The sequence below is a fragment of the Symphalangus syndactylus genome, chromosome 1 (genome assembly GCF_028878055.3).
Source record: "Symphalangus syndactylus isolate Jambi chromosome 1, NHGRI_mSymSyn1-v2.1_pri, whole genome shotgun sequence".
NCBI classification, from domain to species: Eukaryota; Metazoa; Chordata; class Mammalia; order Primates; family Hylobatidae; genus Symphalangus; species Symphalangus syndactylus.
In genome coordinates, this window is record NC_072423.2 from 68,425,706 (window position 1) to 68,451,325 (window position 25,620).

A 25,620-nucleotide genomic window follows, 5' to 3' on the forward strand; every position below is an offset into this window, starting at 1 on the left:
TGAAGTTATCATGGTAGTTCTGACTTATTTTCAAGCTGGTGCAGGCTGGTCAATAGAGCTGTGAATTTAAACAAAACCCCATCTGGAGTTATGAGTTGGCCCATATATCCAAACACTGGTATCAGATCACCATAAATTATCTACACTTGTACTTACCTTACTTACTCCCTTTCTAACTACCCATACAGCTTCAAATCCAAGTGAATATTTTGCAGAAGAGCTTCCTTAAAATGTGAGCTTAAAATGGCTCATCTGATTGAGTTGTTAAAATACAATGGCACGGTAAAAGTGCTTATGGCTTATGTCAAAGGGTTTAGCAGCCCATCAGATTCTAAGTGATTCTGAGTTGACTGAGGCTATCAGTTCAACTAATGGCACTAAAATCTCTAACAAAAAATACTGTGTTAATAACACAAGAATGATGATGTGGTATATTGTGAAAGGTATGTTTGGGTGATTACATATGAACCACTCTACATTTGCCCCAGCCCATACAATGAACCTCTGATTAGTAGCTGATGGACCTACTATTAAGATCTCAAGTTGATTAACAAACATGATATAACAAAAAGTGCCTTAATTTAGGAACCAGAATAGAATTCAAGTCTTGGTTATTAACCTTATGAGTAGCCTCTGTGACCCTATTCCCTCATTACACCTATACCTTTGTAATATTGTTTTGAAGATAAAGTGAAACAAAGTAAAAGAACTCTAGTAGCCACAGAACAGTGCCAATAGTGCTGTGGTGCTTACCAAGGCATGGTAGGCCAGTTGTGCATGACATGAATCAAATGAGGTAAATCGGACAGCATCTTCAGGGAAGGGAAAGTCCTTTGAAGTGATTATAATCCTCTCAATCACATCAGTAGAAAAGCCAGCATCTGCCTGAAGCTGAATACATAAAAATGCTCAAAAGATATGTGTAAGTCTGAGATGGTAAGATTTGGGGGCCCATGATTCTCTTGTGAGAATGAGTTTGCATCATAGAACTTAGAGGAGTAGAACAGGACAAGGTAAAGAGAGCCTGCAGCAAGGACAGAGCAAAGGCAGATCTAAAGCTAGGCCCAGATCTAGATCCAGACTTCTAACCCCAGTGTCATGGACTAGGCTGAAGGCCACTGACCCATGGTGATGTTGGCCTCCCTCAAAGGTTGGCATTCAAGAGAAGAAACCTATCCCATTGGTGCCTTTCAGACCATCTGAAGAAACAGGACTTCTTTACTTGGTCTGTGTCTTATCAACTGGAAAATCCCCTGGGTGGCAAATAAAGATCAACTTCCTAACACCTGCAGCAAAGTGTAACACATCTATTTTGAACCAAATTTACGTGGCATGGGCCTGAAGTCTCTGAACATAGAAGAAACATCATCGCTAAAAGGCGACCTATTTAGCACCTGTGGAATTCAACAAAGAGCAATGTAGAGTAGCTACACAGCTTAGTCAACACGGCAGGAGGCAATCAAAACACGAAGCCCAAAGCCACATGTGGCCCTTGTTTTAATTTGTTTCTTAGGCAGGACCACAATGGGAAAGGAGATTTCATAGCTTCCTCATGTATGAAATCAGGTGCAGGTTATGAATAAGAAAAAGATTAAGAAAAAAAGGATGTTTAGACAGAAAAACTGTATGGGCAGTTTAATAATGCTCAGGCAAAGGGATGGAACTAACATTTAATTTCCAGTGCATTCCCTGATTGAGAGTCCAGACTGTGGTAAGAACTTTTTTACCTGAAATTAAAAAAAAAAAAAACAAAAAAACTTGTCACATTTTCGGAGTGCTTAAAATGTTCCAAGCACTATTACAAGTGCCTTGCATGTATTAACTCATTTAATCCTCATAACAACTCTATGAGGTAGTATTATTATCACCTATATGCATGAATGGACACCAAGGCCTAAAGATTTAATTAACTTGCTCAAAGCCAAAAGCCAGCTGGGTTCAAATCCACACAAGCTGGCTTTAGACTGCACTGACTGTGCCACACTGAACTTATTGCCTTAGGTACAAAAAAGATCTTGTGTCTACAGTGGCCAAGAGAAAAAAAAACTGGGTCAAACTTTGACTAGAGGGTACAAATAAAGGCTGAGGAAGAAAGGAGGACAAATGATAAAAAGATCAAGTTTTTTAAAGAGAATCTGTTTCCAAGAGTAGTTGTGATTTTGTGTGTTTTGTATTCTGTGATTTTACTCTGCTGGATCTCAAGTAGAAGGGTGAAAGAGTCAGAGAAAGGCCAAGAATTCCAAGGATACGACGTTATGAGGCACAATTCCCCCAGTTTCTTGAGTGGTGTTAGCAGTTAAGCACGTAGAGGCAAAAGAACTCAAGGGGGAAAGCTATAGTGTAATCCTATCACTTGAGAAATCCTTAGTCATTTGCTCAGTTTTCCATGTTTTTACATAGAATACAGCATGGGCTATGGAGTCAGGAAACTATGCATCCTAGTTCTGACACTTGCTGTGTGTTTACAGACAAAATAGTCCCCTGGGCTTCAGCTTTCTCAACTATTAAATGAAGGTTGTATCTATCTCTCAGGGTTATGCGAGGATTAAATGCAATAAGTAAAAAGCATAGCAGAGTAACATATACTAAACAAATGTTAGCTACACCCCTTTGCCTAAGCATTATTACCAAGAGTCCTAAAAGACCTTAAGCCTATAAAAAGAATGTGATAGAAAAAACCCCACAAAATTCTTACAAGTTATAAAAATAATATAGGAAGGTCTGAATGAAAACGCTCTAAAATATGTAAGTCCAACAGGTCAGTTGGCTAAACCAACTGTAATAATGAAGTCAAAGTTTGATGTTCATATTCCTTCATTTTTGTTCTCACAAGGTATGTTATTGTTAAAATTTGCAGACTCCTTTGTTTAAAAAGGAGTCCAATAATTAAACTGGTGTTAAAACAAGGTCCAGAGGTTTTACAACTTCAGAGTAGCGCTAAAACTAGTACTCTTGCAACGTGAATAACAGACTCATTGAATTAAGATTCTCTCTTTTTTTCTTTCAGTGCCAGTATTTATGATGCAAAAATAAAAGTCCAAAAACTTGGTGAGGATAAAATGTTCCCACAAAGTATGTATATAAAATCTATAAATACTAAAAGAAGCTGGAAAGAATTCAAATGAGATCATGAGAAGTTTGCTTCAAGTTTAATACCTTTTTCCTTTTAAATAACAAGTTAGAATAGCTCCATAAACACAAAATTAAGCCTCTGATACTATACTCACACACTCAAAGGATGAACAAATTTCAAAAATAACATATTTTTCTTTGACAAAATCAGTAAATTGGCAAGCTTGTCAAAGAATCATTTCAGTCTAACATTTTACTTAGTGGATAAATATTTGTCAACAATCTGTAAATAGTATAAATGCTTTTCTCAAAATGCTAAGTGAAAGAAGCCAGGTACAATAGATTACACATTGCATGATTCCATTTATATGAAATTCTCAAACAGCAAAACTAATGATAGAAAGCAAACCAGTGTTTGCCAGGGGCCAAGGATAGGAGCAGGGGATGGACTGCAAAAGGAAAAATGAGAAGTTTTCAGGGTAAAGAAAGTGTTCTGTACCACGATCACTGTGGCAGACAGACAACTGTATATATGTTTTCAAAATTCACTGAATTTGACACTGAAAATTGGAGAATTTTGTGAAAATTATACCTCAATTTTTAAAAAGTTAATACATAATAAATCAATATGCATTTCAAAGAATCATTTCAGTCAAAATATTTTACTTGGTAGACAAATATTTATTTGTAGAAAATCTATAAATAATATTTTTTTCACAATCACACTGTTTACTTGCTGCCATGTTTATTATAAGGAATAGCTTTTCATTTTCTTCTAGAAAAACAAGCAAAACCAAAAAGTGCTTGGAAAGTGACCTTGAATGCAATTTAAAAGCCTACAAAAATGCTGTATAAACTCAGTATACTAATGCAGTACTTGGCAGATCTTTGAATATTTTTTCCAGAACGTAATAGTATACCAGAGGTTGCAAATTCAGGTCATACAAGGGCCAAGTGGATGACATAAGTGAGCAGCATGGCGGCAGTGGTACTGTGGCAAAGTGGAGAGCACAAGGCTCTTCCCAAGTGAGCCACCACCGCTAGGTCCTGCAGACGGATGCCAGGAAAGAACAGAGGCCTCTGTGTAGCCAGAGCCTCTGATGTTTAAAAAGAAGCAGAAATCTGGACTTTAATGTGAAATATCCCCATTTTTTAGAACAATGGTTCTAAATGTTTTTTACCACACTATATGGGCCACACAAAACACATCCATAGATAGGATTAAGACCTCTGGTCCACGGTGTATGTTTTCTGAACTTTTTCAATAGCATGGTCTTGCCATCTTTATAACTGCTTACCACTTAATTTGTATAGTCTAGAATAACATAGAATGTTAGTGCAACTCAAGTAAAATTCATCTGAAAATACATGAAGGCTAGTCACTTCTGGTCCCTTACTGAAAAAAACAAGTCCTGTTTATAGTCTAAGAACACGGGTTGGTAACAAAATAAAAAAATCAGTTAGAATGAAGGGAAAAGTGGTGAGGAAACAATGAAGAAACCACTACTTTAATCAAGATCATAGTCAGCTTCCAGACTCCAGAGCAATAAAATAATCCACATGCTGAAATTTGAGAACTTCATTGCCCCAACTAGTCCAACCTGGCTGTAAATTTCGAGCAAACAACTCCAAATATTCCCCATCTGGCTTGATGTAGTCTTTTAAAACCTCTGTTTAAAAGAGAGAAAAAACACAAAAATTATTATTGAGGAAGGAATCCACTTCCTTTTAGCAGTTAGGAGTAGAAAGGGAGAAATGTTTCATTTTGTTCTTAAAAGACAGCAAATTAATTTCAAGGATTTCATCACAGGCTTTACTATTTGTAGTACTATTTATAGTTAGAAAGCCATTTAAAATAAGTACCCTTGAGACTGGGAACAATACCATCTGAACTTCCATAGTCCTGGTTTACTGGTTTCCTTTGTAGATGAGAAATGAGGACTTTTTAACACCTACTAGGTGACTTTTCAGTTTTCCAATACTGCTGATATATCTCCTGAGTACTAACTTTATTTATTTAATTAATTTTTTTTTTTTTTTTTGAGACAAGAGTCTCACACTGTCACCCAGGCTGGAGTGCAATGGTGCAATCTCGGCTCACTGCAACCTCCACCTCCCGAGTTCAAGCGATTCTCCTATCTCAGCCTCCCAGGTAGCTGGGATTACAGGCACACGTCACCACTCCCAGCTAATTTTTTGTATTTTAGTAGAGATGGGGTTTCACCATGTTTCCCAAGCTGGTCTCAAACTCCTGACCTCAGGCAATCCACTCGCCTCGGCCTCCCAAAGTGCTAGGATTACAGGCAGGAGCCACCGCACCCAGCCAATTTATTTTTAATAAATATAATCCATACATGAAAAAGAGCTCTAAAAACAAATTCAAAAACAACCCATTTAAAAAATAATAAGATAAAAGTCTCTCTGCAATATAAACTTTAATAAAATAATAATAAATGAAGAGCTGGATATAGACAGAAATACTGAGAACAAATAACTAACATTTAAATAACTAGCCCCCTTAGCAGTAAATTGGTAGCACTAAGAACATTTCTTCATTTTCAAATTATAGATCCTTCTTTACCTAAAATTTCATCATGGTATTTCCACAGTTAAGTATTCCTTGTATTATTCAATGTATTAATAACTACTGAACATTGTATTTTGTTAGGGAAAGAGCTGTAGGCTAAAGAGCTGTTGTCTACACTAAAAGAGAGAAAAGAAGAACACAGAAACTTTTTGAAAAGCACATGTTCGCTGGGCGCGGTGGCTCAAGCCTGTAATCCCAGCACTTTGGGAGGCCGAGGCGGGCGGATCACAAGGTCAGGAGATCAAGACCATCCTGGCTAACACGGTGAAACCCCGTCTCTACTAAAAATACAAAAAATTAGCCGGGCGTGGTGGCGGGCGCCTGTAGTCACAGCTGCTCAGGAGGCTGAAGCAGGAGAATGGCATGAACCTGGGAGACGGAGCTTGCAGTGAGCCGAGATCGCACCACTGCACTCCAGCCTGGGTGACAGAGCAAGACTCAGTCTCAAAAAAAAAAAAAAAAAAAAAAAAAGAAAAGAAAAGCACATGTTCACTCAATTGGATGACAAATACTTAAATCAATTTAATCTTGATCATGCTGCTGGTTAGCTATGCTAACCACCTAATAGGAATTTGGTATAAAATTCAGATAAGAAAAATTACTAGAAAAGGTAAAATTTGGTTCATAATTGCTATGTAAGATTGCGCTTGGAAGAAATCTATCAAATTTCCTTTAGGAATGATAAGGGTTCTTTAGGAATACTAGAGACAGGTAAGGTTTAAAAGAGAATATATCAAATATTTTAGGTTTCATCATGTTCTTCAGTTGCTCTCACAGCAAAATACTTGTTCATCTGTCAGAAAGTACTGGTCCTGTTTAGCAAAAATCAAAGAAGAATTAAAAGGTTTCACTGTCTATAATTCAAGTGCACTCAAATTTGGGCTTTGATGAGTTCTAGGAGATACTGGCACGAAGGCTTCTAACCCCTTCCTAAGTACATAAATTAAATGCTACTAACCTTGAAAGAGAAAGATTTCCCTAGAGTCTTAGAGGACGATAACTCTACATCACTTTTCCATTTTCTTCCCATGAATTTAATGCCTTACCAGCCTCAATTCACTTTTAATGTGGTCTAAGGTTACACTGAAGAAAGGTTTTCTTTGTTTTTGTTTCATTTGTTCAGATTTTTGGTACGAAGATGTTAGCAACCCTATTTTAGAAATTTAAACTGGAGTCAGCCAGTCAAAAATGTTTCCTCTTCTGAGCACCCACTATAATCAGTGTTATAAAACTTAACAAAGGAAGCAGAATATCCACGTTTTATGAGAGTTTACAATCTAATAGAAAATAATGGCCAGGTACTTGGATGGAGTGGAAAAATACATACAACCTAACCCCATTTACTGCCATCCTATTTTCTCAATGTAATAAGTTTTTGCATGGTTCTTTTCCTTTCTAGTTAAGAAAAACAGAATATTAAGTTGTGTTTTTATAATGTTAACTACAATTATTTTATTTCAAAATAAGGGAGAAGAAATAAAGGCAAATTAATAAAAATGGATTATTCTGGTTTTTAAATATTAATTTAAAAATAAATGTGAATGTATAAATTTAAACATGAGTATGACACATAAGCTTCGACAATTACATAACATCTGGAGTTAGTAAAAACACATTTTAACCAATGGAGAGGATGCAATCTGTGCACAGCTAGTCATTTCCTTTTTGCTCTGAAAGCATGGGGCAGGAGTAAGAGAGAAGTGGCCCAAACATCAGTGCATATAATCCCATCAACTAAACTTCACTCTTCGGATGGAAACTGTTAGTATGTAAAGCAGTAAAAAGTGGAAATTCCTCTAAGGTAAAACGTGAAAGCTAAAATTTTGATTTAAATACTTTATTTCATGATTTTCCTACCTTAAATCTTCAAACAATATCTCTTTATAATGTTAGGTTGTAAACCATAGCTATTGATAGCTTATCTTTCAGTCGGAGAAAATTTCAAAACTTATGCAAATGTATCATTTTGAAATGCCATATGCTACCAATGTGGTCTCCTACATTTTGCAACAGAAATAACCAATTAAACTTAAAAAAAAAAAATCAGGGTGTTTTCTAGATACAAAAGAGAAAACATTTCATTTTATGAATTTGCATAAAACAGTTTAACAATATTTAAATGTAAAAGCTGTAAGCATTATATACAGAATATCTATCATCCCAAACTCCTAGAGTTATGACTTCAGGGTAAAATATACTGCAGAAATCTGAGAGATGCTTTCTGAAATATATAGAAACATGAACTATACTAAATATATAGAAACATGAACTATACTAAAAATATATACAGTAACATGAACTCAAAAATAAAATATTACAATATTTCCTATCACTACTTAACCAAAACATAAGATTTTATATATATATGGAGTTATTCAGATGTTTCCTCCAGAATCTCACTTTTGTTTTTAAATGTTTTCAATCCTAAAAATGTGTTTGTGCTGCTCTCTACTGGGAATGAGGAAGAACTGCATTTCAAAGATATAAGCTGTAATGCTTTAGGGCAAGACTCATTTTTATTCACTATTTTAAAACCTGTCTCCTGAGGCTCATCTTTAAATATAACTTTATTTTATTTTAAAGGAATTGATAAATAGTTTACTATCATTTCAGAACGAAAAGTTTATGGTCTTAGCTTTTGAATTTTTAAAAGAAAAAAATAAGGTTTGAGACAAACACTAGCTTTGTTACCAAGTGATAAATGAAATTCAAATGAGAGGAATACATATACATATATAATCAGGTATTACTAGTGCCAAGTATAATTTTTTTTTCATGAGGAACAATGCAATCTCACTTTCATTTGAGTTATATATTAAAGCATTAAAGGTCTATGACAGTCCAAAGCATAAGGCAATCGATTATTCACTGAGAATCCTTAGTCAAAGAATGGATTATCAGGTAGACATCTCTATATGTCTCAAATGAAGAAATACTATAAACACCCTTCTAGAGGCTGGGTGCAGTGGCTCATGCATGTAATCCCAGCACTTTGGGAGGCCGAGGTGGGCGGATCACTTGAGGTCATGAGTTCGAGACCAGCCTGGCCAACATGGCGAAACCCCGTCTCTACTAAAAATACAAAAATTAGCCAGGCATGGTGGCACACGTCTGTAGGCCCAGCCACTCAGGAGGCTGAGGCAGGAGAATCGCTTGAACCCAGGAGGTAGAGGCTGCAGTGACCCAAGATTAGGCCACTGTATGTGACAGAGTGAGAATCCATCTCAAAAAAAAAAAAAATTAAAAAAGGACCCTTCTCCATAAACTATTTAAGATAACAGAAATCCTAAGTGCCAGCAATAAAAATTCTCTAGGAATTTGTATTCACTTCCTACATATCCCAGTTCATGAACCACCTCATATTCTGCAAGGTAACATAAACTCCCTGTAGTTTTCCTGAGTGGCAACTTATAGCAGTTTTTTGTTGGTAGAAATTACCAAACTAATAAAATATGTATTCCTGAAGAAATTCTTTGAAAAGTAAACTTTGAATATCAAATTCAGTATCTCTCAAGGACTTATATTTCTATGTTTTTAAACTCTGACTTGAAAAATTTAGCATTCATTGAGCTTCTACCACATGCTATGAACTTTAAATATAACTAATTCTCACAACTCTAGAAGACTAAATATCATTATTCCCTCTTTAAATAAGGACTTTGATATAGAAAAATACATGAGTGACTTGCCCAACTCCCAGAGAGCCAGGATTCAAAATCATGTTAGTCCATTTCTAAAGCCAAATTCCCCACTATTCCCTGCTGCACAGTTTCATTGAATGATAAACATTATACGAAAGCATTAAGACTAGTGAGAATTTGCAGGCTGCAGCAATTACCTGTCAATGTTCCAGAAAAGCAACACTACCTTTAAAAAAAATGTAAAACTGAGAGCCACTAACCAAATATCAAGGGACTTCTATCTCTCTGACTACTATTCTGAGTTCCTGGTTTTAGAACAAGCAAGGGATAGAGCCCCGGTAGTAAAATAAAGGGTCTAGCTGAACTGCATCCTCAGATGCCCATCAGCATTCTTTGTGTTAGCCCAGTGATGGGAGGCAACTGATAGCAAGGGGAATCTGAAAAATGGTATAACTGGAAAAGTTGAGTAACATAAAACTAATCTATTCTCTATTTCATAGAGATAGAGAAATTCTGCTATGAATTCTGCTATAAAGTTTTAGAATATTCATTAACAACCTACATCTGACTTAATTTCCGAATCTGTAGGCCATTTAAATACTAAATGTACTCTTTTTTTCAAATTTGACAAAAGTGATAACAATTCTATTTTATAAAAACATACCAGCAAGCGGTGGCTTATGTGAGTGAAGAGTACAGGGCACGCTGACAATTAATTTGTGGTCTGGAATGGGGAGCACGTTTACACCTGCATTCCTAATTAAACAGAACAAGAAAGTAAACTATATTTTAAAAAACAATTTTCTATATATAAGCCACAGCTGCATTAACTTTTGTTCTCTTTCTGTATCTGATTTTAACACAAATTTTACAACCAATGAAAAAAATTAACAATTTAAGTATTGAGACATTCCTATAATTTCATTTTCTATAATAATGACAATTACACACTAGATAAAATATAGTTTCCTGTGCCATACCATCCATTCTTTTCTACACTGGACCATTTTCAGATTTTCAAAAACATAAAAATTTTAAAAAGTCAATGATTACTAAGCTAATCATTTTTAAAAGCGTAAAAATTAATACATGTATACAATTTTGAAAAATCACCTTTCCTACCTCAATGGTAGAGCAGCTTTTTCTTGAACTCTCCCCAGTATAAGACCTTCATAGGGCTTTTTGTGTGGAGAATCCAATGGGAACACAAACTCTCCTGAATTGGTGATCTGATAGGAAGGAGCCAACAAAAGAGGGTTATTTTTTCCCATCACTATAGAGCTTCCACACACACACAAAAGAAATTAAACCTCCAGGCTAGTGATGTTCAGTAAAAATATTATGTGAGCCACATTTATCATTTTTAATTTTCTAATAGAAACACCAAAAGAAGTAAAAAAAATGCAATGAAATCAATTTTGATTATATATTTAATTCAATCTAACATACCTGAAATAGTCATTTCAATATGTAATCAATTCAAAAAAGTTATTGAGATATGTTACATTCTTTCTTTTGTACTATGCCTGAAATCCAAAGTGTATTTTATACTTAACAGTACATTTCAGGGTGGAGCCAAGATGGCCGAATAGGAACAGCTCCGGTCTCCAGCTCCCAGCCCCAGCGACACAGAAGACGGGTGATTTCTGCATTTCTGCTTGAGGTACCGGTTTCATCTCACTAGGGAGTGCCTAACAGTGGGTGCAGGACAGTCGGTGAAGCGCACTGTGCGCGAGCCGAAGCAGGGCGAGGCATTGCCTCACTCGGGAAGCGCAAGGGGTCAGGGAGTTCCCTTTCCTAGTCAAAGAAAGGGGAAACAGACGGCACCTGGAATATCGGGTCAGTCCCGTCCTAATACTGCGCTTTTCCAACGGGCCTGGAAAACGGCACACTAGGAGATTGTGTCCCGCACCTGGCTCGGAGGGTCCTATGCCCACAGAGTCTTGCTGATTGCTAGCACAGCAGTCTGAGATCAAGCTGCAAGGCCGCAACGAGGCTGGGGGAGGGGCGCCCGCCATTGCCCAGGCTTGCTTAGGTAAACAAAGCAGCCAGGAAGCTCGAACTGGGTGGAGCCCACCACAGCTCAAGGAGGCCTGCCTGCCTCTGTAGGCTCCACCTCTGGGGGCAGGGCACAGACAGCCAAAAACTCAGCAAGAACCTCCACAGACTTAAATGTCACTGTCTGACTGACAGCTTTGAAGAGAGTAGTGGTTCTCCCAGCACGCAGCTGGAGATCTGAGAACGGACAGACTGCCTCCTAAAGTGGGTCCCCCACCCCTGAGCAGCCTAACTGGGAGGCACCCCCCCAGTAGGGACAGACTGACACCTCATTCAACCGGGTACTCCTCTGAGACAAAACTTTCAGAGGAACTATCAGACAGCTGAATTTGTGGTCTCACGAAAATCCGCTGTTCTGCAGCCACCGCTGCTGACACTCAGCCAAACAGGGTCTGGAGTGGACCTCTAGTAAACTCCAACAGACCTGCAGCTGAGGGTCCTGTCTGGTAGAAGGAAAACTAACAAACAGAAAGGACATCCACACCAAAAACCCATCTGTACATCACCATCATCAAAGACAAAAAGTAGATAAAACCACAAAGATGGGGAAAAAACAGAGCAAAAAAACTGGGAACTCTAAAAAACAGAGCACCTCTCCTCCTCCAAAGGAACGCAGTTCCTCACCAGCAATGGAACAAAGCTGGATGGAGGATGACTTTGATGAGTTGAGAGAAGAAGGCTTCAGACGATCAAACTACTCTGAGCTACGAGAGGAAATTCAAAACAATAGCAAAGAAGTTAAAAACTTTGAAAAAAAATTAGAAGAATGGATAACTAGAATAACCAATGGAGAGAAGGGCTTAAAGGAGATGATGGAGCTGAAAGCCAAGTTTCGAGAACTATGCGAAGATTGCAGAAGCCTCAGTACCAGATGCGATCAACTGGAAGAAAGGGTATCGCTGATGGAAGATGAAATGAATGAAATGAAGAGAGAAGGGAAGTTTAGAGAAAAGAGAATAAAAAGAAATGAACAAAGCCTCCAAGAAATTTGGGACTATGTGAAAAGACCAAACCTACGTCTGATTGGTGTACCTGAAAATGATGGGGAGAATAGAACCAAGTTGGAAAACACTCTGCAAGATATTATCCAGGAGAACTTCCCCAATCTAGCAAGGCAGGCCAGCATTCAGATTCAGGAAATACAGAGAACGCCACAAAGATACTCCTCGAGAAGGGCAACTCCAAGACACATAATTATCAGATTCACCAAAGTTGAAATGAAGGAAAAAATGTTAAGGGCAGCCAGAGAGAAAGGTCGGGTTACCCACAAAGGGAAGCCCATCAGACTAACAGCTGATCTCTCGGCAGAAACTCTACAAGCCAGAAGAGAGTGGGGGCCGATATTCAACATTCTTAAAGAAAAGAATTTTCAACCCAGAATGTCCTATCCCGCCAAACTAAGCTTCATAAGTGAAGGAGAAATAAAATACTTTACAGACAAGCAAATGCTGAGTGATTTTGTCACCACCAGGCCTGCCCTAAAAGAGCTCCTGAAGGAAGCACTAAACATGGAAAGGAACAACCGGTACCAGCCACTGCAAAAACATGCCAAATTGTACAGACTATTGAGGCTAGGAAGAAACTATAGCAACTAACGAGCAAAATAACCAACTAACATCATAATGACAGGATCAGATTCACACATAACAATATTAACGTTAAATGTAAATGGGCTAAATGCTCCAATCAAAAGACACAGACTGGCAAACTGGATAAGGAGTCAGGACCCATCAGTGTGCTGTATTCAGGAAACCCATCTCACGTGCAGAGACACACATAGACTCAAAATAAAGGGATGGAGGAAGATCTATCAAGCAACTGGAAATCAAAAAAAGGCAGGGGTTGCAATCCTAGTCTCTGATAAAATAGACTTTAAACCAACAAAGATCAAAAGAGACAAAGAAGGCCATTACATAATGGTAAAGGGATCAACTCAACAAGAAGAGCTAACTATCCTAAATATATATGCACCCAACACAGGAGCACCCAGATTCATAAAGCAAGTCCGCAGCGACCTACAAAGGGACTTAAACTCCCACACAATAATAATGGGAGATTTTAACACCCCACTGTCAGCTTTAGACAGATCAACGAGACAGAAAGTTAACAAGGATATCCAGGAATTGAACTCAGCTCTACATAAAGTGGACCTAATAGACATCTACAGAACTCTCCACCCCAAGTCAACAGAATATACATTTTTTTCAGCACCACACCACACCTATTCCAAAATTGACAACATAGTTGGAAGTAAAGCTCTCCTCAGCAAATGTAAAAGAACAGAAATTATAACAAACTGTCTCTCAGACCACAGTGCAATCAAACTAGAACTCAGGATTAAGAAACTCACTCAAAACCGCTCAACTACATGGAAACTGAACAACCTGCTCCTGAATGACTATTGGGTACATAATGAAATGAAGGCAGAAATAAAGATGTTCTTTGAAACCAACGAGAACAAAGACACAACATACCAGAATCTCTGGGACACATTCAAAGCAGTGTGTAGAGGGAAATTTATAGCACTAAATGCCCACAAGAGAAAGCAGGAAAGATCAAAAATTGACACCCTAACATCACAATTAAAAGAACTAGAAAAGCAAGAGCAAACACATTCAAAAGCTAGCAGAAGGCTAGAAATAACTAAAATCAGAGCAGAACTGAAGGAAATAGAGACACAAAAAACCCTTCAAAAAATTAATGAATCCAGGAGCTGGTTTTTTGAAAAGATCAACAAAATTGATGGACCGCTAGCAAGACTAATAAAGAAGAAAAGAGAGAAGAATCAAATAGATGCAATAAAAAACGAAAAAGGGGATATCACCACCAATCCCACAGAAATACAATCTACCATCAGAGAATACTACAAACACCTCTATGCAAATAAACTAGAAAATCTAGAAGAAATGGATAAATTCCTCAACACATACACCCTCCCAAGACTAAACCAGGAAGAAGTTGAATCTCTGAATAGACCAATAACAGGTTCTGAAATTGTGGCAATAATCAATAGCTTACCAACCAAAAAGAGTCCAGGACCTGATGGATTCACAGCTGAATTCTACCAGAGGTACAAGGAGGAACTGGTACCATTCCTTCTGAAACTATTCCAATCGATAGAAAAAGAGGGAATCCTCCCTAACACATTTTATGAAGCCAGCATCGTCCTGATACCAAAACCTGGCAGAGACATAACCAAAAAAGAGAATTTCAGACCAATATCCTTGATGAACATTGATGCAAAAATCCTCAATAAAATACTGGCAAACCGAATCCAGCAGCACATCAAAAAGCTTATCCACCATGATCAAGTGGGCTTCATCCCTGGGATGCAAGGTGGTTCAACATACGCAAATCAATAAATGTAATCCAGCATATAAACAGAACCAAAGACAAAAACCACATGATTATCTCAATAGATGCAGAAAAGGCCTTTGACAAAATTCAACAACCCTTCATGCTAAAAACTCTCAATAAATTAGGTGTTGATGGGACGTATCTGAAAATAATAAGAGCTGTCTGTGACAAACCCACAGCCAATATCATACTGAATGGGCAAAAACTGGAAGCATTCCCTCTGAAAACTGGCACAAGACAAGGATGCCCTCTCTCACTGCTCTTATTCAACATAGTGCTGGAAGTTCTGGCTAGAGCAATCAGGCAGGAGAAGGAAATAAAGGGTATTCAATTAGGAAAAGAGGAGGCCAAATTGTCCCTGTTTGCAGATGACATGATTGTATATCTAGAAAACCCCATTGTCTCAGCCCAAAATCTCCTTAAGCTGATTAGCAACTTCAGCAAAGTCTCAGGATACAAAATTAATGTACAAAAATCACAAGCATTCTTGTACACCAATAACAGACAAACAGAGAGCCAAATCATGAGTGAACTCCCATTCACAATTGCTTCAAAGAGAATAAAATACCTAGGAATCCAACTTACAAGGGATGTGAAGGACCTCTTCAAGGAGAACTACAAACCACTGCTCAATGAAATAAAAGAGGATACAAACAAATGGAAGAACATTCCATGCTCATGGGTTGGAAGAATCAATATCGTGAAAATGGCCATACTGCCCAAGGTAATTTATAGATTCAATGCCATCCCCATCAAGCTACCAATGACTTTCTTCACAGAATTGGAAAAAACTACTTTAAAGTTCATATGGAACCAAAAAAGAGCCCGCATCGCCAAGTCAATCCTAAGCCAAAAGAACAAAGCTGGAGGCATCACGCTACCTGACTTTAAACTATACTACAAGGCTACAGTAACCAAAACAGCATGGTACTGGTACCACAACAGAGACATAGATCAATGGAACAGAACAGAGCCCTCAGAAATGATGCCGCATAGCTACAACTATCTGATCTTTGACAAACCTGACAAAAACAAGAAATGGGGAAAGGATTCCCTATTTAATAAATGGTGCTGGGAAAACTGGCTAGCCATATGTAGAAAGCTGCAACTGGATCCCTTCCTTACACCTTATACAAAAATTAATTCAAGATGGATTAAAGACTTATATGTTAGACCTAAAACCATTAAAATCCTACAAGAAAACCTAGGCAATACCATTCAGGACATAGGCGTGGGCAAGGACTTCATGTCTAAAACACCAAAAGCAATGGCAACAAAAGCCAAAATCGACAAATGGGATCTCATTAAACTAAAGAGCTTCTGCACAGCAAAAGAAACTATCATCAGAGTGAACAGGCAACCTACAGAATGGGAGAAAATTTTTGCAACCTACTCATCTGACAAAGGGCTAATATCCAGAATCTACAATGAACTCAAACAAATTTACAAGAAAAAAACAAACAACCCCATCAAAAAGTGGGCAGAGGACATGAACAGACACTTCTCAAAAGAAGACATTTATGCAGCCAAAAAACACATGAAGAAATGCTCATCATCACTGGCCATCAGAGAAATGCAAATCAAAACCACTGTGAGATACCATCTCACACCAGTTAGAATGGCCATCATTAAAAAATCAGGAAACAACAGGTGCTGGAGAGGATGTGGAGAAATAGGAACACTTTTACACTGTTGGTGGGACTGTAAACTAGTTCAACCATTGTGGAAGTCAGTGTGGCGATTCCTCAGGGATCTCGAACTAGAAATACCATTTGACCCAGCCATCCCATTACTGGGTATATACCCAAAGGACTATAAATCATGCTGCTATAAAGACACATGCACACGTATGTTTATCGCGGCACTATTCACAATAGCAAAGAGTTGGAACCAACCCAAATGTCCAACAACGATAGACTGGATTAAGAAAATGTGGCACATATACACCATGGAATACTATGCAGCCGTAAAAAATGATGAGTTCGTGTCCTTTGTAGGGACATGGATGAAACTGGAAAACATCATTCTCAGTAAACTATCGCAAGGACAAAAAACCAAACACCGCATGTTCTCACTCATAGGTGGGAATTGAACAATGAGAACTCATGGACACAGGAAGGGGAACATCACACTCTGGGGACTGTTGTGGGGTGGGGGGAGGGGGGAGGGACAGCATTAGGAGATACACCTAATGCTAAATGACGAGTTAATGGGTGCAGGAAATCAACATGGCACATGGATACATATGTAACAAACCTGCACATTGTGCACATGTACCCTAAAACCCTGAAGTATAATAAATAAATAAATAAATAAAAAATAAAAAAATAAAAATAAAATAAAATAAAATAAAAATAAAATAAAAAAAAAAAACAAAAAACAGTACATTTCAGTTTGGACTAGCCACATTTCAAGTGCTGAAGTGTCACATGTGTTAGTAGCTACCATATTAGACATTGCTTCTCTAAGAGATTTTTTTAAATATCATATAAATATTTCAAATATAATTTCATTATCATCTTGCACATAAAACAATCTCTATTCTTAACTAAAATTGATTCCTGGAAACCATGTCATCAGTAATTTATTAGTTCATGCAAATAAAGTAATAAATGAATTACTAATGAACTAATAAATGAATTAGCAATATGACTAAGTAGATCATAATAACACGTTTCCCTTTAGTTACAGGAAATAGTATCATTAAACATTGTCAAAGCCAAAATTAATAAGGATAGAAAGTGGGTGGTTGATAGACAATACCTAGTCCAGAGACTGGCCCTTGGCATTATAAATTCAGAAATTCAATTTCACATTTCACCCTGGGATGATCATACTCTCAAAGACTCATTTAAGCTAATCAAACTAAAAATAATTTAAAATATCAATTCATTAATTTACCATGGGAATACATATTTTCACTGTCAGAATACTGATATCTGTGAAACCCTTTATCCGTTATCAATGTACCTAAACAACCAACTCAGTAATCAGAAAGTCTTTTATCTCTAGGGACAATCAGACACAGCATCTCCTATAAAAAGTGCTGTAAAACTACTGGCACATTGGGTAGCTTTTATACTCAATGCACATTACTCCTCCTATCATAACAATATGTATAATTACCTAATAAATGCCTCATATAATAGATGATATTTATGTTTTAAATTCTGGTCTTACCATACCATCTCTTAGAACTGATAACTACTACAGAGTAATAATCTTAGTTTCTATGTATTAACATTTTACTGGGTTTGATTTCAAAAGGTTACCTCTTCCTGACTTTGGTCCCAGTTTCTGACTATAAAAGAACTATCATAATAGGCAAGACGGAACGGGGTAGTATATACTCCTATCACGGTCCTATACCAAATCAACCAACACTAAGACCAAAGTACAGCATGAAAACAAAGACACAACTCTAAGTCTTTGTCAAGTCCCATAACATAGGTATAAATAAACAATATACACTTGTCCCCCCTTATCCACAGTTTCACTTTCCAGGGTTTCAGGTACTCATTCATGGTCAACCGCAGTCCAGAAATAGGTAAGTACAGTACACTAAAATATTTTGAGAGACAGACAGACCACATTCACATAACATTTACAGTATATTGCTATAATATTCTATTTTATTATTGGTTATTATTTATCTCTCTATTTATAAATTAAGCTTTCTCATAGGTATGTATGTATAGAAAAAAATTATATATGGGGTTCAGTACCATCCATGGTTTCAGGTATCCATTACGGGTCCTGGAACGTATCCCCCCAAGGATAAGGAGAACTACTGTACACAGCTTTTAGAAGATATTCCAGTAGATGAAAAAGTATACACAAAGCCATAAAAAGTACAACTCTACTGTGTCAAAAATGAGTATGCTTGCAATATAAACATTAAACACTAAAATAATAGCTTGGATTATCTTTTCAAAATTTAGGAAGGCTTTTATAGAAATCATCTAAATAGTCAATGTATCTTTAAAAGGAAACCTGATGAACTGTAAATTGATGCCTTATTTTTCTGTATTTTTTGGTAATCTTGTAGCATGCAGAGATATTAAAGATCATTCAAGCAATTCTAGAGTTCAAATCATTTCTTTCAAAAATATGCACAGCAGCACAAAAGGCACTGAGGACCTAAGTTAAGATTTAGAGCGTAAAAGGTTCTTGGCTCTGGCATCTTCCCATCCCCTCTACAATGGGTTACTTTGCTATTTCTTGCCCTCATCCCCCACAAAATAAGAAAAAGAAATCACAAAGGGTGGTTGAAACTGTGAGTATATAAAGGGAAGAAGATGAAGGGTAAGACTATTTCTATGTTTGGTGATACACAATTCCCCAGTTTTTGTTTGTTGTTTTTTAAACTACAGACATAATCAGAGCTTTTAAAAATTTCATCCTGATATCTTCCTGACTGACTTCCCAAAGCCAGCAGTTTGAGGCCCCATTACGAAGACATACAAAAAAAAAAAATAGCCTTGAGAATAAAAATATAAAAGTGGTAAGCAGCAAAGCAAAAGTCTGAATTAGCCCATGTTGAAGGAGTACAGCAGTGACATGTTGAGCATTGCAAAGTAGATGCTACCTTTACATGACTTCTATCAAGCTGTATTAACAAATAAGCTAACTTCTGAACTTACTTTTACCCAGTGCCACTCAGCAACTACCTCCACAGACCAAGAGGGATAAAGTTCTTCCTTTATAAAACGTAGGTGCTTCTGTCTATTGGTCACCCAAGTAACAAGAAGACAGTTTGGAGCAGCCAATTTAGGGATAGGTATTTGCTTTATTTGCAGGGGTGACAAATAACTGTACCTAAAAATAAACGGAAAAAAGGATGAGCAAAATTCAGTGCAAAAAAAGAAAAATAAGCAGGGAGAAGACATGCATAACACTGACTCCACAAATGCAAAGCTCTTACTGCTATTTATTTGCGTAGCAAAATATAAAGCCACAGTGACACCCAGTGGACACATTATTACACACAAGTCAAAAATCACCTTTTTTTTAACTAGTTTAAAATCGTCAGGCTGTATTTTTTTGGTCACTTCTAAATGCATTACATTTCAGTAATTTTACTATTTACAATATTTTTTCTCCAATTCAAAATTAAGCAAGTATTGTTGTTTAGATCCCATACTCTACGTTACACAGGAGCCCCGTCACAGTGAGTCTTGAAACAAGTCTCTCAATAACCTAAGTCAAACCCTACAAGCCTTACCTGGCACCAAATCAGTGTTGCAAAATTGGTAATGCTAAAGCCAATCTATTCCAATGAAGCTTCTCCTAGCCCTAGAATCCTCAAACCCTGCACAAACTGCTGACTCCCTGTGTCATCTATCATCTCACCCATCCTCATCTCCACCCCACTGCATTTGCAACCCCCAATTTATCATCTTGCTTTTTGCCTTCCCAGTCAATTCCACTGGGTTTTCTAAAGCCCTCATATTTTCATTTTGTAAAACAAAATCTATAATCTTGTGCCTCCTGGCCATAGAGTATAATGGCTAGTTTGTCCTGCAAAAATACTACTTGCTCTACAATATTCAATCAAATGAATATGGCCCTTTCTCCAACATGCAGTGGAAGGGGAGAAGTCATTATTCTCCTGGCTCCCCCATTGCTGCTTCTAGGCTATAACTCATCCACCTTTGCAAAAAACCCTGTTCTCTTTGAGAGGTATGCTATCCAGCTATGTTAACCTCTACTGTTCCTCATTGAATCCATTTCATCCTCAACATATTCAATAAGGACTTAAGCTCTGAGATCCCACTACTTCACCAACACAAAACTGGCCATTATCCTGAACAATTTCAAAGCACAATCCATATAATGTACATACTTCAACTATTTTTCACCCAAACAAATACAACTGCCTTCATCCCACTTCCATAATCCACTCCAATGCCATAACCTGGACCCTGTCATCACTCACACTTGCTCCTTCTCTGAAACCATAAACATCAATCTCTGGCAATAACATCCTATGCCTCACCTACTCTTTGACCTTATCTAGCAGTTTATTGCTGATTACACCTACTCTTCTTCCCCGTGGACCACCAATCGTTTCACTGCCTTCTCACTAGCACTCTCAGTTCCCATACTCCCTTTACCCTTCAACCTCACAGTTCCTGCAAACCTCCAATCCTAAACCAGTATCACAATTTTATTCAACTTGTTTGTATAGGGAAAATCAAGTGAAGAAAACGCAGAAGAACTGGGTATTAAAAGTTTATGAAATCCATTATCAGGATCTCAAACTACTCATCAATTCTTTTACTTATCCTTGGTCAAGTACCACAAACCCTCACCACTTTTCAGATCCCTTGACCTAGATCTATTTTCAACTTCTCTAGTAGTTCTTTACCATCAACCTACAAATATGATTATCCTATCTCATTTGAAAAGAAGACGAGAAAAGGAGAAAGGAGAGAGGGAGAAGACAGAGTAAGAAAAGGAGAGGAAAAGGTGTGGAGGGCAGGAGAGGAGAGAGAAGAGGACAGAGAATACAGAAGAGAAATTCCCTCAATTCCATCACCTTCCATCTACAACTAAGCTAAGAACTTGTATGCAAATCCTACTTTATCTCCTTTATTTTATTCCTTAGTTGACTCCAGTGGGACTTTTACCACTATGCCTACTCTGAAAAAAGTAAATGACTTCCTAATGGCCAAATGCAACAAACACTGGAATCCAGCTCTAGCATGTGACAACTGTATGTCAGGAACAATCAATAAGTATTTCTTAAAACAAATAGGGCTGGGTGTGGTGTCTTATGTCTGTAATCCCAACACTTTGGGAGGCCGAGGCAAGTGTATCAACTGAGGACAGAAGTTTGAGACTAGCCTGGCCAACATAGTGAAACCCCATCTCTACTAAAAAAAAAATACAAAAATTAGCCGGGTGTGGTGGCGGACACCTGTAATCCCAGCTACTCAGGAGGCTAAGGCAGGAGAATCACCTGAACCCAGGAGGTGAAGGTTGCAACGAGCCAAGATCATATCATTGCACTCCAGCCTGGGCGACAACAGCGAAACTCTGTCTCAAAAAAAATAAAATAAAAAAATAAATAAATAAGCAAAACAATTCAGATCTCAAGCACCCAAGTTTCCTGCCATCTAAACAAGTGCTCTTCCAGCAGACTAGTATTTCTCATAATCAAAGTGGTGAAAGAATTTTGCTACAGTATGAAGAATGTCAGGTCAAAAATTTGAAAGTACATGGTTTCAATAACTGCAGATTGCCTTAATTTAATTGGGTTGATTTGTGTGGAGAAAGAGGAAATATTCATATGGCCTCTTCTAGCTCTAATTTCATGGAAATCACTGAGCAAATTCTAAAATATGCATATTTATGTGATGCAATGGAAAGTATGCAAAAAACAGAAAGAAAATGGCGAGAATGTGGAAAAACTAGACCCTTCATTGCTGGTGGGAATATAAAATGGTGCAGGCACTGTAGAAAATAGTTTGATAGCTCCTCAAAAATTTAAAGATAGAATTACATGGTGTAGTAATTCCACTTCTAGGTACACATCCAAGAGAACTATTAATGAAAATACATTACCCAGAGTTAGCCAAACTGCAAAGTTCACCTCACTTCTAAAACCAAGACACCTCACTTCTAAAACCAACTGCAAGTTAAGGTAGTTTCCAAAGCCACCCATAGGATCAAAAATTTGCTAAACTAACAAGACTTACTGAAAGCTTTTATATTCATAGTTACAATTTCTCAGGGGTAAGGATACAAATTAAAATCAGCCAAAGAAAGAGAGTTAAAAGATACTAAAGAAGTATGACAACGGAACATGTATAATCTAGACTTTTATTTGCTACAAAGGACATTCCTGGGACAATCAGTGTAGCCTGAATAATGTCTGTACGTAACAGTGCCAAATCAATAAGAACATTATATCAATGTTGATTACCTATTTTGATAATTACATTATGTAGAACAATTATCTTTGTTTTTAGGAAATACATATTGAAATATTCAAGGCTAACTTACCCTTTCTCTTAATTAATTCATTCTCAAGTAACTCACAAAAAAATTATATAAAGATATAGATATCTACATACACAGAAAACAGATACATGAATTCTTTGTATGATTCTTGCAACTTTAAAAGAAACAAATCTGGCCAGGCATGATGGCTCATACTTGTAATCTCAGCACTATGGAGGCTGAGGCAGGAGGATCGCTTGAGACTAGGGGTTCAACCTGGGCAACATAGCAAGACACTGTCTCTACAAAAAAAATGTTTAAATAGCCGAGTGTAGTGGCATACACCTGTAGTCCCAGCTACTCAGGAGGCTTAGGCAGCAGGTACATCTGAACCAGAAGTTTGAGGCTGCAGTGAGCTGTGATTGCACCACTGCATTCCAGCCTGGGCAACAGAGTGAGATCCTATTTCAAAATTTAAAAAAAGAAGAAGAAGAAGAAGAAAAAGGAAAGAAAAGAAACAAATCCTACTGGCACAGCTCATAAACAAGAAGCATAAGAAAGGTGAGGATCACTGTGGAGAAGAAATTTCATATGAAGTTTAAGTCAAGAAAATTGGAATTTTTCAGTCTAGAAAACTGAAAAGTGAGAGAAAATATAACTGAAGACATTCATTAGAATTGAAAGGAAAAGGCCAGGTACAGTGGCTCACGTCTGTAATCCCAGCACTTTGGGAGGCCGAGGCAGACAGATCATGAGGTCAGGAGTTCGAGACCAGCCTGGCCAATATGGTGAAACCCCGTCTCTACTAAAAATACAAAAATTAGCCGGGCATGGTGGCGTGCGCCTGTACTCCCAGCTACTAAGGAGGCTGAGGAAGAAGAATCGCTTGAATCCGGGAGGCAGAGGCTCCAGTGAGCCGAGATCACGCCACTGCACTCCAGCCTGGCAACGGAGTGAGACTCCATCTTAAAATAAAATAAAATAAAATAAAATAAAATAAAATAAAATAAAGAATTGAAAGGAAAAAAATGTTGAATGCCATTGAAAGGAAATATCATCTTAGTAAATAACTTATCACCCTAAGAAGTAACATAAACTAAAAAATTAAAAACAAATTTAAGAATGAATTAGACAAATTCATTCGTAACACTTTATTAAGGAAAACTAGAAATATTTTGGCACATATTTCTAAACTTTAGAATTTGATATCAAAGAAGACAAATATGTTGTCCTTTGGTGTTAACAGAAACAGCCCTGAACTGCTTCTGGCATTAATAAATGCACTTTTGACATTCTTACACTTATATATAGTTACAGTTCAAGAGAATTAACTAGTTAAGGAAATTAAACTTAAAACTATTGAAAGCATTTTAGTAGTTTCAGATAATCTATATCATAAAGTAATGCCAATAGTATATTAAACTATAATGTACAAAGGACTATAGTTTTTTTAGAAAGCAAATGCTTTCGTTTCCACTTACCTATTACTTCTTTTAACTGATTTGTTCTGCCATGGTGGATCTATCACAATTACATCAAATGTTTTCCTATCTGAAAACAAAGATACAATTTCAGAAAATACCTTCTCTATGTGATCACTTTAAAAACTAAACATGTTCTTCAAAACTCAAGTGATTTCACTATGGACACGAATATAATGGAATGCACCAAAAGGATCTGTATATAGCATTTATTCAAACAGAGTAATTTATCATTAAATATTAGATGTTTCCCTTATCTCTAGAATTGTATCATAATGTTACCTATTGCAATTTTTGCAGAGACTACCTGCAGATGACTATAGCTCAGTAAGCTGAACACTAATGATCTGTGAATTTCCTACGCATCTTGGCAGCCATATTAATATAGTTCTAAGAAATCTAGGTCATTTTTTTTACTTTTTATTTTAAAATAATTTCAGCCTTTATAACTGACTTATTGGCCATAATAAAACTTCCCCAATTATTTACTAATGTACTTTTTCTGACCCAGGATCAAAGCCAGGATCAAACATTGCATTTAGCTGCCATCCCTCCTAACTCTCCTCCAACCAGGAAAAGTTCCTCGGTCTTTCTTCATCTTTCATGATTTTGAAACTTTAAAAGGCTACCAATTATTTTATAGGATGTCCCTCAATCTGGGTCTAGTATTTTCTCATGATTAAATTTAGATTATTTATTTTTTGGCAAGAGGACCACCAAAGTAATGCCTGTCATGCCCTATAAGTGCAACATATCAGGAGATAAAGAATGTTAAAAAGTCTTTGGTTAAAGTGTTGTCTGCTGAGTTTCACCAGTTTTTCCCCTGTAATTAACAAGTATCTTGGGAGGAGATACTTTAAGACCATGAAAATATCCTGTCTCATCTTTTCATCCACTATTTTGACATCCAATTATTATGGTGTTTGTCAAATGGAAATTCTCTAGATCCATCATTCCATTCATTTATTAACTGGAATTTTACTGTAAGGAAGAGCTGTCCTTTCTCCCCCTTTTATAAACTTAGGTATATTTTTGTAAATGTGTACAATCTTATAAGTAATCAAAAGAATGCAAATTAAAGAAGTGACACTTTTTAAGCTATTAGAGTAACAAAGATCAAAAAGAAGAGAAAAAATGTTCATGCATAGCATGTTTTCTCATTAATTTGTTATCCTGTCATTTACTCTGAAGAATTTATGGCACTGCTACATGGATAACCACTCAAGTGTAAGATGGCTTGATAGCAATTAAAAGAAGCTTTTCATTAGTAAGTTGTGTTGTACTTGCTCAATAACTCAAAATTTTGCTATAAAATGTCCAAATAACAATAAACAGCACATTAAATTCAATCTAATCAATATACCTCAAAATGACCCTAAGCAGCAGGTATTATCATGTCCATTTTATAGACTGCAGACTGGGGCTCAGTTTTGTGAAATGAATACCCCAAAGACTCACAGTTAAATAAGCTTCAGAA

At 37.0% G+C, this 25,620-nt stretch overlaps 1 protein-coding gene across 2 annotated transcripts in view; it reads right to left on the reverse strand.

The window, feature by feature from the left end:
• Positions 1-3,127: 3,127 nt before the first annotated feature.
• Positions 3,128-25,620, reverse strand: part of METTL4 (methyltransferase 4, N6-adenosine) — a 38,401-nt gene continuing 15,908 nt past the window's right edge. Inside the window, exons 5-9 of one of the 2 annotated variants that reach the window (XM_055236977.2) lie at positions 24,144-24,213; positions 19,359-19,533; positions 10,423-10,529; positions 9,965-10,056; positions 3,128-4,742 (exon numbers count right to left, since the gene is read on the reverse strand). In XM_055236977.2, coding sequence (XP_055092952.1) covers positions 4,597-4,742; positions 9,965-10,056; positions 10,423-10,529; positions 19,359-19,533; positions 24,144-24,213 — 590 coding nt within the window. In that variant the 3' untranslated portion in view covers positions 3,128-4,596. The remainder of the gene's footprint in view (positions 4,743-9,964; positions 10,057-10,422; positions 10,530-19,358; positions 19,534-24,143; positions 24,214-25,620) is intronic. The other variant, XM_055236987.2, reaches the window with a different exon arrangement.